This window comes from Nyctereutes procyonoides, unplaced genomic scaffold (assembly GCF_905146905.1).
Source record: "Nyctereutes procyonoides isolate TBG_1078 unplaced genomic scaffold, NYPRO_anot_genome, whole genome shotgun sequence".
NCBI lineage: Eukaryota > Metazoa > Chordata > Mammalia > Carnivora > Canidae > Nyctereutes > Nyctereutes procyonoides.
The window spans coordinates 35,301,948-35,317,983 of NW_026575049.1; the positions used below are offsets into that span (position 1 = coordinate 35,301,948).

Genomic DNA, 16,036 nt, shown 5'->3' on the forward strand with positions numbered 1-16,036 from the left:
CTTTCAATCCACTATAGGACCAGCAAAATGCAGTGAGGTTTCTGAAAATGATGAAAAAAGCCTGATAGAAGATATAGAGGCTTCTTTAAGACCAAAACAAACACAGAAAAACAAAGCCTGGTAGAAAGTGAAATTTTTCCTTGAGATTTAAGGCATTTATGTGGTTATCTATGGCAGTTTGTACATTTTTCTCTTAAGACAATGTTTAGATCTGTTCCTCCTCAGAAAACCTGCTCCACCTACCCTACACAATCAGCCGTAATAGCTGTTGCACAACATTTCTTACTCTAATTCTCCGTGAACTTCTAGAATTCTATACTTAGCAGGTTTATTTCTCCAGTTGTAATATTTAAGACTGTAAAATTCCTTAATTCATCACATTTGTATCTATTTTGATATAAAGTACTTTTGTAAGCAGTAGAAATTCCTAACTGCAACGCAGCTGGAAGGTATATTTGTGTTCCTTGTTAAATCTTTGGGATAATCTCATAGTAAGATGAAATGGAAGGGCTTGGTAATTCTGCCGAATAAGGTCTGTTATACCTCTGAAATGCAATAAATAAGAAAGGGCAGCTAGACACAGTGCTTGAGGACAGTACTTGCTCTGCTTGGTTAAATCTGACTCTATTTCCTGGGAATTTCTGTCATTAAATAAACATTTATGAAGAGCCTGAAAAGCTAGCGAGCTTTGTTGGATAGTTGTGTTACAAAGATAATGATCTATTAGAAGAGTAAGACAAGTAGGATATAAATGCCAAAGAAGAGGTACAAAGTGCCACAAAAGTACTTAGAAGGCATAGTTAGTTCCAACTGGGGAGACCAGAGAAGGCTTTATAGAGGAAGTTGCATTTGAAATAGAGGATCAGCTGGTTAGAATGAGGGTTGGCATGTGGGCAGTGGCTTTGGAAGCGCAGGAGATACACAAGCTAACACATGAAATGTGTAGTTTTAGGAACACTGAATAAGTTGATATGGCTGAAACCTTAGGAGGATTGGATATGTTTGGTAAGAGATGAATCTGGAAAGGTAGAATTAGGCCAGATTGTGAAGTTTCATAATTGCTTCTTACAGGAGGTGGGACCTTATTTTGTAGAACATAACTAATGCAGTAGAAAAAAGATAATGAGACCTGTGGGGGATTTTAGAAAATCTTAGGAGTGGCAAGAAGTAAGAGTGAGAGAGAGAGGAACTAAAAGCCCAGAGATGAGTTAGGTTATTATTGTAGTAGTGAAGGCAGAAAATCACGAAGATTGGGTTGGGCTGTATCAGGATATCTATAGAAATCAGAAGACTGGATTAAAATGATGTCAGGGTAAAATCTTAAAAAAATAAAAGAAAAAAAGAAAAAAAGAAAGGGCAGCCCTGGTGGCTCAGTGGTTTAGTGCCGACTTCAGCCCAGGGTGGGATCCTGGAGACCTGGGATCGAGTCCCATGTCAGGCTCCCTGCATGGAGCAGAGCCTGCCTCTCCCTCTGCCTGTGTCTCTGCCTCTCTCTCTCTCTGTCTCTCAAGCATAAATAAATAAAATCTTTAAAAAAATAAATAAAATAAAAAATAAAATGATGTCAGGGTCACAAACTGAACTCCCAGACCTTGGTGATCAAATACAGAGAGAAGGTAAGGGAAGAGTCAAGGATGACTTCAAGACCTCAAAGGTTTCCAGACACAGTGATGCTAATTAACCAAGGCTGAAAGAATTTATCTGGAGTAAAGTGAGAATACTTCTTGTGAAGGACTTGATAAAGCAGAGATTTCAGAAATCTAGTACTCTTTATCTATTATAGCACTACAGCACTGGTGGCTTTTTATGTCTTGTGCTGTAGGACATGTTGTGTTATGGAAATGTCATGTTTGCTCTGTATAAGAGGGTGTTATAGTTAACACTGAGGCTTAACCTGAGAAGTTTGTGTTTGCAAGTGTCCTACATCATTTTTAACATGATAGTACCACAAATAACTTTTTAGTCTTCAAGAGACCTATGAAGCCAAAAGACATGAATTTTATGGTGAACGTCAGAGGAAGGAAGAAGAAATGAAGCAGATGTTTGTGCAGCGAGTAAAGGAAAAAGAAGCCATACTGAAAGAAGCTGAGAGAGAGGCAAGTACGCTGGTTTAATGTGATCTGCATTTGTTTTTTAGGTGTCCTGTTTGGGAGATTTATCTCAAGAATTTAGCTGAGATGCTTTTGGGGACTACTTGTTCATTAAAAAGTAGCTATTTTAACATACAGTCTTTGCATACAGACTTTAAAAAATCTGAATTCAAATTAAAACGTTGGCCTTTTTGCCAATGTTTTGGCAAATGTTAGTCTTCCATTTGAAATGGTTCACCAACGACTTACATTGGACTAGGTTAACTAAGTTAACCTAGGTTTTGTTGGACTAGGTTTTTTTTTTAATTTATTTTTTATTGGTGTTCAATTTGTCAACATATAGAATAACACCCAGTGCTCATCCCATCAAGTGCCCCGCTCAGTGCCCGTCACCCAGTCAACCCCATCCCCTGCCCACCTCCCTTTCTACCACCCCTTGTTCGTTTCCCAGAGTTAGGTGAACTAGGTTTTAAATGCCTTAATTTTAGGGGATTCCTGGGTGGCTCAGCAGTTGAGCATCTGCCTTCAGCTCAGGGCCTGATCCCAGGGTCCTGCAATCAAGTCCCACATTGGGCTCCCCACAGGGAACCTGCTTCTCCCTCTGCATATGTCTCTGCCTCTCTGTGTCTCTCATGAATAAATAAATAAAATCTTTAAAAAATTAAAAATAAATGCCTTAAGTTTAAACCAGAAATGTTTTAGCTGTGGCTTCATAAAGCCTTTCTTGAGAGTTCTGGAGATTGTTGGGATTGATGCTTGCTACCTGGTGGCTAACTATGAAAGCAATTAAGTAACTTTGAGTTTGAAGTCAGGCTTTCCAGAGGAGTCTGGTGGTCAGATGACCTTTGGATTGCTTCTAGTTCTTCAAGTCATAATTTTACTTTTATTTGAGTTAAGCTATTTTCTATAGACCTAACCACAATGGCTACTTTTAAGTCAATGGTCACATTCAGGATGATGGTCCAAAAGGATGAGCTCAAAAAGGAATTTGCCCTCTGTATTTTATATATGTGTATATACATATCCAAGGGGAGGATATATATTTTTCCCTGGTCATCTGAAAACTGGTTGTAGACATGATGACACTTTATCCCTAGGCCCTGCAGTGTGCATCTCTGAAGCTTAGGCACATTTTCCTCCATAACCATTGTATCAGTATTACATCTAAGAAAATTAATGGGAATGCCTGATCACATTCACATTTCCCACTTGTCCAAATATGGCCTTTTATTGTTTGTTTTTAATTTGGTGATTTTTTTAAAATTTTTATTTATTTATGATAGTCACAGAGAGAGAAAGAGAGAGAGGCAGAGACATAGGCAGAGGGAGAAGCAGGCTCCATGCACCGGGAGCCCGATGTGGGATTCGATCCCGGGTCTCCAGGATCACGCCCTGGGCCAAAGGCAGGCGCCAAACCGCTGCGCCACCCAGGGATCCCTAATTTGGTGATTTTTTTTTCGTTTTTGAACTGGAATTCAGTCGCAATTCTCATGTCACATTTGGGTATTCTGTTTGTCTCTGAATATTGAGGAAGGAGTTGTGATGAGAAGGAATAAGGTTGCTGATATTTTTTTCATTAGTAGATTTCATCTTTAAGATGGTAGAGTAAAACTATTTAAGAGTTTATCTCTCACGTATCATGATTTTTAGTTTCTTCAGTGAGGAGAAAAGATGTAGAAGTGGTTTATTGTTGAGTTTTTAATTTTTAAAATCCCACATAAGAATATTTTTCTTAAATGTGTATTATTCAAAAGGATATAGAAAATTCAGAGTGACCACACAGTTGAAAGAAAAAGAAAAAGACCGGGATCCCTGGGTGGCGCAGCGGTTTGGTGCCTGCCTTTGGCCCAGGGCGCGATCCTGGAGACCCGGGATCGAATCCCACATCGGGCTCCCGGTGCATGGAGCCTGCTTCTCCCTCTGCCTGTGTCTCTGCCTCTCTCTCTCTCTGTCTCTCATAAATAAATAAAATAAAAAAAAATAAAAAAAAAAGAAAAAGAAAAAGACTATTTGTCAGCAGATCCTTTGTAGACTTTTATTTTTTATGGTTAAGTGCTTTTTTGTGAAGCACAAAAAATGTAGTTAATGTAAGCCTGAGGCATCAACAACCAAAGTTCTCACAAGAGTTCTAAACATATTAGTTATATAGCATTCGAGGCAGTAGATTCCGGACCTCTTTTATTAATATTACAAGGTACCTCATGACCAGGTTTTATACTGTAGTCAGTATCATTAAATACTTAAGAGTCAAAGTTGGAAAAACAGGAGACCTCTGTGCTGTTGATAACTTCTCACCACACCCTTAAGACAGTATCACCAATATGGCACACTGCTGTATCTTTTGTAAACATTACTTCAGAGTATTTGAAAATATGTTTGAATTAAATGCCTATTATACTGAATCATGGAACCACAAGTATGTATATGTGAACTCCACATAATGTGAATAATAGTCACACCTACCCCTGTTTCCCCTCTTAAAGATTTTATCTATTTGAGAGAAAGAAAGAACGTGAGAGAGAGCACAGGCAGAGTAGAGGGACAGAGGCAGAAGCAGACTCCCCGCTGAGCAGGGAGCCCAACACTGGGCTGCATCAGGAGATCAAGACCCCAGGATCATGAACTGAGCCAAAGGCAGATGCTTACCCCACTGAGCCACCCAGGCGCCCCTTGCCTCCCCTTTTAAAATATTTTTCTCTTTATAGTATTTCTGCAATATTTAGCCAACCTCATGAATGACATATAAAGTACCCTATAACCTTTCAAGGTATTTAACTATGCACATAGAGTATGCAGCCTCCATTTAAGTAATCAGAGATGTCTTCATTCACATCATATAAATTCACTCCTAGATCCTGTCTTTCCTGGGTTTACTCAGTTCCTCTCCCACATTTGTAGGAGATGCACACAGACTCAGAGAGTTGTGACTCCCTTTATTTATACCACTGATTTGAATGACAGCTAGATGAACCCCACCCTTTACATACATACATACTCACTTACATAGCTTTTTTTAAAAGCAGGAATTATTGAAATAAATACTAAGGAACTGATACTTCTCTGAAATTCCATCCTCAGGAATACAAGAATCTTAGGGTAGAGGGTCTTAATCTGTTTCAATTCTTTTCTGTCTCCATTTCAATACATCTGTCAAGCTTTACTGGCACACAAGACAACCTCTTCCATATTTGAAACCATTAACTTTTATTAGGATAGAGTTTAGCTCTTCACTTTCCACCCTCAACCTCTAATTTTTAGCAAAGTATTTCTTCAATTATTTTATGCCATATTTTCTAGAAACCAAGTCCTATTTTTTTTATATGAATGCTGCACAGAACTGAAAATACTAAAGTTAATCTGACTAGACTAGAGAATTTTAGAAGTCGTCTTTTTTGATCTAGATTCTGGATGCTGTGTTTGTGTTCTTGGCAGGCAAGGCTTGCAGCTGATTCATGTGGAATCTGCTCAAGTCTCTAGATTTATTTCCCCAATAAACAACAAACAACAAAGGGAAATTTCATCTTATAGTGTTATATAACCTTTTACAAAAAAAAAAAACCCTTTTACAAACTCATTTTAATGGCTGCATTGAGTGTACTTAGCATAAATTTATTTTTTGACTTCATTAGACACAGGCTATGGTGAAATTCTACTACAGTGAGTATTTTTATGAATAAAATTTAACTTAGGATTTCTTGATTTAGTTTAGGTTTCAAGAAGGTGAATGTGTTTAGGTTTCAATAAGGTGTTTTTTTGATAACTTGATTTTGTAGTTGTGTCCCTCACTTTTATTGAGCATGGATTTTAGAAAGTATATTTGAAGAGGCTTTGTGAGGAAAATATAGAGCAAGAAAATAAAAACTAAGAAAAGGTCAAATGTTTTAAAAGGAGATTTTTAGAGGCTATAGTTTGTTTTGTTGTTGTTATGCATCTTTTTGCATGGGAACTCGTTACCAAGGCAATTTCATATGTACATTTTTACTTTAAGCATGAACTTTTGCAACATCCAGATAATTTGTAAATTACTGTGTAGGTTAGCCTTAGCAATGGTTGCTAAACTTGAGAACGTTCCTGTGCATGTGCTGCCACACTGTGTCATTGATGGGAATTGCACCTTTGTTTCACAGCTGCAGGCCAAGTTTGAGCACCTCAAAAGAGTTCACCAGGAAGAGAGAATGAAGCTTGAAGAGAAGAGAAGACTCTTGGAAGAAGAAATAATTGCTTTCTCAAAGAAGAAAGCTACTTCAGAGATATACCAAAGCCAGTCCTACATGGCATCAGGCAGCAACCTGAGGAAAGACAAGGACCGTAAAAAGTAAGCTACCCCTAAAGCCCCCACTTTGGTGGCCCCCTCCCCATTACCGTCTGTCTTGTTGCCCTGTTTGATCTTGTGCTTATAACAGTCTATTTCCTTGTTTATTATCAGCTGCTTGCAACTAAAATGTCAGCTCCTTGAGAGCAGAGACCTGTCCTTCTTATTCACTGCTGTTTCCCCAGCATCTAGAACAACACTGGGCACATACTAAGTGCTCAGTGAATATTTGCCAAATGAGCAAATAAATGAATGAACTAAATACAGCATAATTTAAAAAGGGTCAGTTACCTGAGAGGAAAAATGACTGCTCTTATTTCATTGTCCAGCCTGTTTCTAGTGCATAACTAGTAACTGCAGACCTGCCATTAGCTATGTTGAATTTCTTGTCTAAATAGAAGCTATATACTTTGTTGGGGAATCTTAGAAGTAAAATAATAGCTGATAAAAAAACAAATTTTTAGGTTTACTTTTATTTAAATAAATTCTACTGATGATAATTTTGTGAGAATTTTTATTTTAATAAGGGAACCAGGCTATCGATTCGAACTCCTGTGCTTTGATGTCAGAGCTTGTGAAACCAATGGTGGACGTAAAGATGCAGAGGAAGGTAGAGAGGGCCTCGGTACAATGGGGCGGCCATGAGTAGCATATGGATGATAATCTCGAGGCTTGAGGGTTTGGGGTATGTGTTAAAAATCAAAGTTACCAAATTTTTAGAAAATAAGTTTTATTTTTCCTTTTCTATACTTTCTGTCCTTTATCTCTCCCACTCAGAGTGTCCTTGTCATTTTGCCTATTTGACCGTCCTTGAACTTTATCACTGACTTGTTCAGTTGACAGTGCTTCTTGGTGGCTCTGCCTTAGTTTACTCCAACTATCTCTGCTTTGGCAGCATCCACTTCTCCTTTTGTTCCTCACACTGCAATATTTCTGGTTCAGTTTTATCATTACATCTTCCTTCAAACCCAGCATTTTCAGAATACTATAATTTAACTTCAAAATAATTAGGAAAACATAATGTTGGTTCATGACGGCTTTCCATTTTTGAACTGTGGAGAAGTAAATCTACAAGGTTCTGGTGGATTTAGCTGACCTGTGGATTTTATAGTTTTGGGGAAGAAAGAAGGAATAAATTCTCATATATGATCTTTCAATATAAGTTCTACAATCTTTGTTTTGTTCATTGATGCATCTATCTCCAGAGCCTACAAAAGCGCTTGCTATGTAGTGGGCAAGCCACTAGTCAAAAGAATGAATATGACTATTAATAGCTATGTTTTACTCAGTCATTGAATTTTAAAAGATAAACTATAAATAAAATTTATTACTGCTTTAAGATAGGCTTTGAATTATAAAGCTGAGGGACCTTTTACCTATTCTTATCTTTTCCTCCTAATCCAGTGTTAACTAAAATTGGATTCCTCAAGTTTATTCCATATGTGAAAGACAGTTTACATTTGCTTTGTAAAAATGGTCACCTGACTCCATTTAACATGACCATTATTAGCATATGCTCGTTTATAAAGTCAGGTCCAAGCCCATAGTTTTATTGAGAGCTCAGAAATTCATACACAAGAAAATAGGGTTTAATGGTTTTTTATTTTCCAAAGATTCTTTTATAGATTAGATATATACTTACTCTTTCTGTAAAAGCTTTATAAAACTAATGGTTCTAGTAATTTTTATTTCCTATATAGTTTCTTTATTGTACCAATCAAAAGGTTTTTTTCTTCTCTTTCCAGCTCCAATTTTATGTAAAACAAAGGTTCCAGATCACAGAAGGTCATCACAAGCAAAAGTTATTAAAATGTTAGAAGTATGCTTTGATTTTCTTGCTGTTTTTATTTGCTGTATCACTTATTCTATATCTGGCAAATGGCTGTAGTTACTGCCATTTATGGAAAAATATTTTTAAGTATAAGGTTAATACATAAGCCACAGTGGATGATACCACTTTTATATTCACTGTTGTTAGAAGTTTCCAAGTTGCTGGTTTATGATGAATCTAGATTGTTTTCCTGCTGCCCAGTTATTATTACTTATATGCATTGTACCACAGAACAAAGTGTCAGTGCCATTGAAAATACAGAAGTCATTCATTTTATGGCTATCTGATTGCATTTATATTCCAAGATGAACTCCTTTTTTGTACATACTAAAGTAAAATTTGGGGAATATGTTTTAAAATGTACTGTGTATCTGAAGCTCTAACCTCTTAATAGTTTCATGAAACTTTTTACATTTTTGATATCATTATCCAGTTGGTAACACAATCGTAAACTTTTTTTTATCAAATTGTGTAAAATTGGCACAATAAGGCACTTCATTGAGGCATTCAATAAGGCATTCAATAAGGCACAATGAAGTGCCTTATTGTGGTAGATGTATTGTGATGAAAAGATGTGTTTAAAAGTAAAAGCTTCTGGATAATAAATCCCTTTTTTAGTGATGAGTACCTTTGAGCCTGGGATATTCCCACTCTATTTCATTAGGATGTTTTACACACTTGTTGTTTAAAACTCTGTCTTCCAGGGGAAAAATCATAAGGTTGAATCATCTTATTAAAAATATTTCTTAAGAAAATAACTGTGAGCAACTGAACATTAAAGATATTAAAACTTAGATAATTCATATATTAGGTTATAGTTGAATTCAGTGCCTTTGTAGTATTCTTATAACAATTTAATGCCTTCTAACTTTTTCTTAACAGTCATAGGTATATAATTTTTCATTTTTTGTACTTGAATATCCTAAATAAACTTGGCATTTACTTTTGACAAATAAAATATATTTACTAATATGTGGTTAAATTACTTTTCTTTTTACATACTGTCATCTTAAACATTCTATCAAAATTAGTTCATTTAATCATGTGTTTGAACTATTTTAAGACAGGTATACATTGCCAGTATTTTTCAGAAAATAAAATGTTTCACTTAGCCTATGTCAGATTCTGAGCAGTGTAGTTTTTTATGAAGTTGTATAAGTTGCAAATAAAACCTTTCATTTCATAGTACAATTTATCTGGACAAACACTTTAAATTCCAGCTTTACACTTGAAATTCACGAATGTCTCCTAGCCTTTTAAAACTTTAGTAAAGTAAGTTATAAGTATCACAGAAAAAGCTCTGAACTTTCTTCTCAGGATCAGTAATGTCCAAGTTCTGGAAAGTGGGAGCAGGAGAGCCCGTGAGTCCATGAGAGCAGGTAGCCTGTCGTACAGAGCCCAGCCACTGCCACAGCGCTAAGCGTTAGCCGAGGAGAGTGTCATCTCAGAAGCTCAATTATGTGATGTGAGTGGTGGTTATCTGTAGATTTATTATATCAAACTGTGTATCAACAACTATCCTCAACTTTAATAAAGTTACTTTTAAATGCCATATTGGTTGTTGGCATGTTAAAACAAAGTTATTCAGTTCTCTAGTTGAAGAGATGACTCTGAACTTACCAGAAGGGTAATCATTTTGTACTACTAGTGACTCTGCTGTGAGAGACACTCACCACATGTGCTTCAGTCACAGTCACAACATGAATCTTTAATTTACTTAATATTTTTGGGATTTCATGTAAGATTTTATTTTAAAAGAGTTCTCCTGCAAAGAAAAAAATTTCTAGAACAAGTATAACATTCACATTCTCCTTACAAAGCTGATTTATTCTTCACTATTCAGGCACAAATTTGCAAAGTAATTATGATCCAGGAATTAATAAATTTCTTGGGAACAAAATCTAGACATATTTAATTTAGATTTTTTTTCATAAAGCATGTGAAACAACTATGTCACACTACCAACCATTAATCTCTACATACTTATCTGATTTTTTTTTTTTTTTTTTACTTATCTGATTTTAAGAGCTCTTTCACATAGACTATGATTTCAGCTTCAGAACACAAAGGGGCAAAATGCGTTACAGGGGCTATTATCCCTTTTTTGAGGATGAACTCAATATTGGCTCCATTTTCCTACTGGGCTAGGAAATAGAGATACACATGGTTAAGGCTAGCCATGCCCTCATGGAGCAACCAGAGTGGTAACAAGATAAGAGAGTAGATTTATGTATAGAGCTCTCAGAAGGGCTTCAGCCTCCACCCACACAGCACAAGAAAGCATCCTGGGAAGTGACTGGGTCTTAAAAGATTGGAAGCAGTATTTCAGATACATGAATGGAGCAATCCAGGTTACAAGAAATAGCAGTTTTTGATAAAATCCAGGTAATCCAGAGAATCTCTAACTATGAGTAGAGAGTATAGGGGCACTGTGGGGCATATATAAGGATGAGATTTTAGAATTAGGTATGGGATAGGGGCACCTGGGTGGCTCAGTCAGTTAGGCATCTCTCTTAAGCCCAGGTCGTGATCACGGGGTCCTGGGACCAAGCCCCATATCGGGTTCTCTGCTCAGTGAGAGAGAGAACCTTCCCTCTGCCTCCTCCCATGCTTGCTCTCTCTTTCTCTTGCACTTGCTCTCTCTCTCTCTCTCTCAAATAAATAAAATCTTTTAAAAAAAGAATTCACCCCCATAATGCACTTTTTTCCCTTTGTGTTGTTCTGAAGCTGAAATCATAAGTCTATGTGAAAGAGCTTTATAAACCCAATGTCACAGGCAGTAGGAGCCATGAAAAGAGTTGGCCTCACATAATACTCCTCCAGGGTTTGCAGGAAAGATGTACTGGTGGAGCTAGGGCTGACCCAGGCTGGCTGACTCAGGGAAAGAATGCAGTCCAGACAAGCAGTTCTTAATAAGTGTGTAGTAGAATAGATAAGTAGTGTTTAAAAAAATATGGATGCAGAAAGGTATATATGGTAATGGAAGTGGTAACCATTTGGTTAAATCTAAATGGATAGTGACTGCAAAACAATGTCTTGTGGAGATGGAAATATAGAGAGAACTAAAATACAAAACTAGAGTGGCATATAAATTGGGGAGGGGTAAATCGTGTAATCTCAGGTTCTTGTGTTAACTGAGAGTCCCAGTTGGCCTGGTAACATGAGGCTTGGAGTACACACAGACGTGGTAAAGTGTCTGACTCTGAAGCCAGTAGAAGGAACACTACTAGTCCAAAATATGTTCATCCAAAAGAAAACAAAGGAAATAAAACAGATATGACAACCAGGAAGCATTTAGTAATATGGGTAGATTTAGATCCAAATAAATAAGTAATTACATAGATTACATGCTGTAATTTTTTTAAAGATAAAAGTCTTTAAAAAATCAGCTATAACCATCTTACTGGTCTGACACTTTCTCTGTCTTCATAGACAAAAGATAGAAAAAGATACATCATGTAGACTCTAACCAAAAGCTAATGTATAGCTGTATTTTCTATATATTAAAAAAACTCTAAGGCAAAGGCATTGTTAGAAATGGAGATAGATACTTCAAATACAAGGATATGTAACAACTCCAAATTTGTACATACATAACAACTTTAGCATATTTAAGCAGAAATTATGAGAATACATGGAAAAGTATGCAAATCCATACTCAGAGATTTTCAGACACTTCTTGTATATGAGAGACTAAGTGGACTAATATTGGTATAGCTATGGGAAGACATGGAAGAAAACATTCAAGCACGTTGGCCTGGTGAACAATTACAGAGCAATGTACCCGAAATCACAGAACACACACTGCTTTCAGGCTCACAGGCAACATTTATGAAAACTTACTAGGACATTTGACTACAAAGTGAGCCTGAGTACCTTCTAAAGGAATGATATCATGTAGACTGTGTTCCCTGATTAAGATAGAAATCAGTAATAACAGAAATTCTCCTGTTTGGAAACTAAAAAATATACTTCTAAGTAACCCATGGGTCAGAGAGGAAGTAAAAAAGGAAATTAGAAAAATATTTTGAGCTGAATGATAATGAAAATACCATACGTCAGAACTTGTGAGAAGCAGCTAATGCCACTCTTAGAGTCACAATTCATAATCTTGAATGCTAGTATTAGCAGAGGAAGAAGACTGAAAACCAGTGTTGTTTAAATTCATCTCAAGAAGTTGGGGAAAAAATTGTAAATTCAACCCAAAACAAAAAAGATGAAAACAGGAATTAATAAAGTAGGAAAAAAATAAAAAGTTCTTATATTTTTTAAAGATTATTAAAATTGATATACCATGGGAAGAATGACCAAGAAGAAAAGAAAGAGGCATAGAATGGCTAAAATTAAAAACAACAAATCTGACATTACAAAAAAGAGAGAGGGAGGGAGAGAGGTTGTGAAGAGCATTGCTGGTGGGAATGCAAAATGTTCAGCCATTGTGGGATGTCTGTGGTTTCCCGTTCCCTCATCATATGTGTTAGTTTTCTACAGCTACTGTAACAAATTGCCACAAACTTAGTGGCTTAAAAACCACAGTTTAGGAGGACAGAAAGCTGATATGGATCTCACAGGGCTAAAATCAAGGTGTGGCCAGGGCTGTATTCCTGGAAGCCCTAGCGGAGAACCCTCTTCCTTTTCCTGCTTCTGGAAGCTGCCCATGTTCCTTGGGCCCCGTCTGATCACTCAGTTCCTTAGAGCTGAGAGCCTTTCCTGGCTGTAGGCAGAGAGTGGATCCGAGGGACACACCCCTGCTGGCTCTGATGGTGGAGGAAGGGGCCACAGCCAGGGAACGCCCAGGCCTCCAGAAGCTGGAGAAGGTGAGGAACGATTCTCCGATTCTCCGCTGGAGCCTCCAGAAGGAACTCAGCTGTGCTTTTTGTTTTTTGTTTGTTTGCTTGTTTTTTGATTCTTTGATTTTAGCCCGATGAGATACAAGTGAGACTTCTGACCTTTACTTAAATTCCTGCTTCTCTTAGCTCCAAGTAGCTGTTGTCCACAAGGTCAAAGCAGCAGGTGCTGTAAACCTTAGATTCTTCCAAGTCTAGAAGTGTAAAGTCAGGTGCACAGCCAGAAATACCCCACGGGACACCACGCCACAACACCCACCCATATCACATCTGTGCAGCTAGAAGTCTGAGTCACGGTCATTCCAGGCAAGGAGTGGTAACTGGAGGGAGCTTGAAGGGAGACTCTGGGGTCCTGGAACATTTCTCGATCTTGGTGTTGGTTACATGGGTTTCATGAAAATTTGTTAGGCTGTACATCTACTTGTGCACTTTCTGCATTACTCTAGCAAGTGGTAAGAAAGAAGAGAAGGAGGGGAAGTGCCGCATTCTGGGGTCCATGCACCTGGTCCCACAGAACCTCACCATGAGTTCCTTTGGTCCACGTAATCCATTCTCTGTGATTTCTCAGCGTTCCTGACCAGTTAAAGTTTTCCAGGGGCTAATAAATAGCTCCCAGTTTCCTCACTAGATTTCTGAAAGAAATTGAAAAGTAAAATAGGCAGCTGGAAGCCAGAATGTCACCTTTATTGCTTACTACTCTCTACTACTGTGAGAGCCAGATGCGCTTGTTAAATGGAGCCCACAACCAGGGAGAATCCCCCTCCCTGCACCCACCCAGGCAGCGCTGGATGATGCTGGCCTTCTCAGAGTTACATCCACTATCACCTCCCCTAAACTGCCTGACTTGAATCAGGTAAAATAGAAAAATGAGAAACTTTCGGTCCCAGACATTTCAGTAGCATTGGCTTAAGCAGTTGCGGAGTCTGGTGCCCTCTCAGCTGCTTTTAAAGCACTTAGTAGTTTTCAGACTCTGCTCTAATGTCTGTGCTCCTATGTGACTCAGGCAGCAGGTGGGTGCCTGTTACTGACCGCCCTTGTCTCCTGCTGTGTTGCCCTGTACTCCAGGTTAAGGAAACCAGGCACTTTCCAAGTCTTTCCAGTTAGCAGTGTAGCTGTTTGTCCACAAAACTTGTCCCTGACAGTCATACCAACAGTCTTGTCCAAAGAAAGAATGTCTCCAGGAAGCAGTGACCTGAAGAGGATTTCTTTTTGGGCATCTGGAAAGCAGTTATAGTGTCCCTCAGGCTAGACACCAAAGGAGGGAGGGCAGCTTGCCTCCCCCTGCCACCACCTGCTAGCATTCTCCAGGGCTTGACCCTGGATTCCTCAGTTATTTGTTCCGGTTTCTTATGGCAGAGTTGTTAATTTCAGTGTTTCAAGGTCTTACCCCAGATAGAGAGAAATGCTAGCTTTAAAAAGATGCTTTAAGAATGAAAAAAATCTTCAAGACTTGAACAAGTTTGAGTGATGGGATTTCAGGAATACCAGTAGATGATAAATTTTTTTAAAGAAGATTTTATTTATTTGAGAGAGCACACAGGAGCAGGGGGAGGGGTGGAGGGAGAAGGAGAATCAGGCTCCTGCTGAGCACAGAGCTGACACTGGGCTCAATCCCAGGACCCTGAGATCAGGACCTGAGTGAAGGCAGGCACTCCACCTACTGAGTCACCCAGATGCCCCTAGATGGGAAATTATTTAAAGCACCTACCAAGATCTCCTATTCTCTAATATGATCATAGTAAAGGCTGTTTTTTACTGGTTAGAAATTGTGTTTACAGGAATTTAGTGGATTCATAGTTCATAATGACTGTATCACTCTAATACTTAGCTGTTTCTCTATTTGCTAAGAGCCTATTTCCTTTTTAAAAATGTTTTAAAGGTTATTCTGTAAGAAAAAATGATACATGAATGTGACATGAATGGAGAATATTATTGGAATGCAGACATTACCTCACACCCATGTTATTCCATTGCACAGCCTGAGTTTGATCAAGATTTCCCATGGAACTCCACATCAAAACTTCCACCATATGGAACACCTGGGTAGCTCAGTGGTTGAGCACCTGCCTTTGGCTCAGGGCATGACCCCAGGGTCCCCAGATGGTGTTCTGCATCAGCTCCCCAGAGGGAGACTGCTTCTTCCTCTGCCTGTGTCTCTGCCTGTCTCTGTGTCTCTCATGAATAAATAAATAAAATCTTTATTCTTAAAAAATTTTCTGCCATAGAAGATGGATGTTTTGCTGTTCTTGAGTAGCAGATGCAAATAAAATACTGTGTCTTCCAAGGGAAAAATCAGTGTCTAATATATCTTTTGAAAATACAGAGAATAGCACAATAACAGAAAGGAAGTCCCTGTCTTGCTAGTCCTCCTGTGGGCTCCAGTTCACACGTGTTTGCACACAACTCACAGTGCACCTTGGTATATTGATTTTTCAAATGCTAACATCTTAAGAACCATCCATTTAAACATGAACCATTTCTCTCTCTTTTTTCCCTCCTCATTCAACAACAAAAAATAATAAAATCTTTCTGAGGTGCTAGACTTTTCCTAGTAAATATATAGGCAGTTTGTCATAAGTAAGATAATTTCCTTTTCAAATCCAAGTGTTTATGATTCCACCAGCAGATGCTGCTAAGTGATCACTGTGAGTTGTATGTGGCTGTGTGTCTTAATCATGCGGTTTAGGATGACTGTCTTGATGACTAGCATTAATTCTGTGCAAATTTCTGAACAAATGTAAGGTTTACTTAGTGTCAAAGTGGGTTGTGAGAGAGGTAAGAATTTAGTAAGTCGCTTGAGGCTGTCCAGGAAATACCTGAGGTTTTTAAGAGTGTTCCGAAGTATAATGGGATATTCACAGAGATGGTTGATTTGAGTAGCTTCCCATCTCTTTTAGAAATCTATCATTTGGGTAAATATATGAGATTCTTTATTCTTAAGTGCGACAAATGACCT

At 38.0% G+C, this 16,036-nt stretch overlaps 1 protein-coding gene across 1 annotated transcript in view; it reads left to right on the top strand.

Annotated features, from left to right (window-relative positions):
• Positions 1 to 9,203, top strand: part of SEPTIN10 (septin 10) — a 52,504-nt gene extending 43,301 nt beyond the window's left edge. The window contains exons 9-11 of the mRNA XM_055328886.1: positions 1,964 to 2,096; positions 6,218 to 6,405; positions 8,148 to 9,203. Of these exons, the coding sequence (XP_055184861.1) occupies positions 1,964 to 2,096; positions 6,218 to 6,405; positions 8,148 to 8,163 (337 nt within the window). The 3' untranslated portion in view covers positions 8,164 to 9,203. The remainder of the gene's footprint in view (positions 1 to 1,963; positions 2,097 to 6,217; positions 6,406 to 8,147) is intronic.
• The last annotated feature ends 6,833 nt before the right edge of the window (positions 9,204 to 16,036 follow it).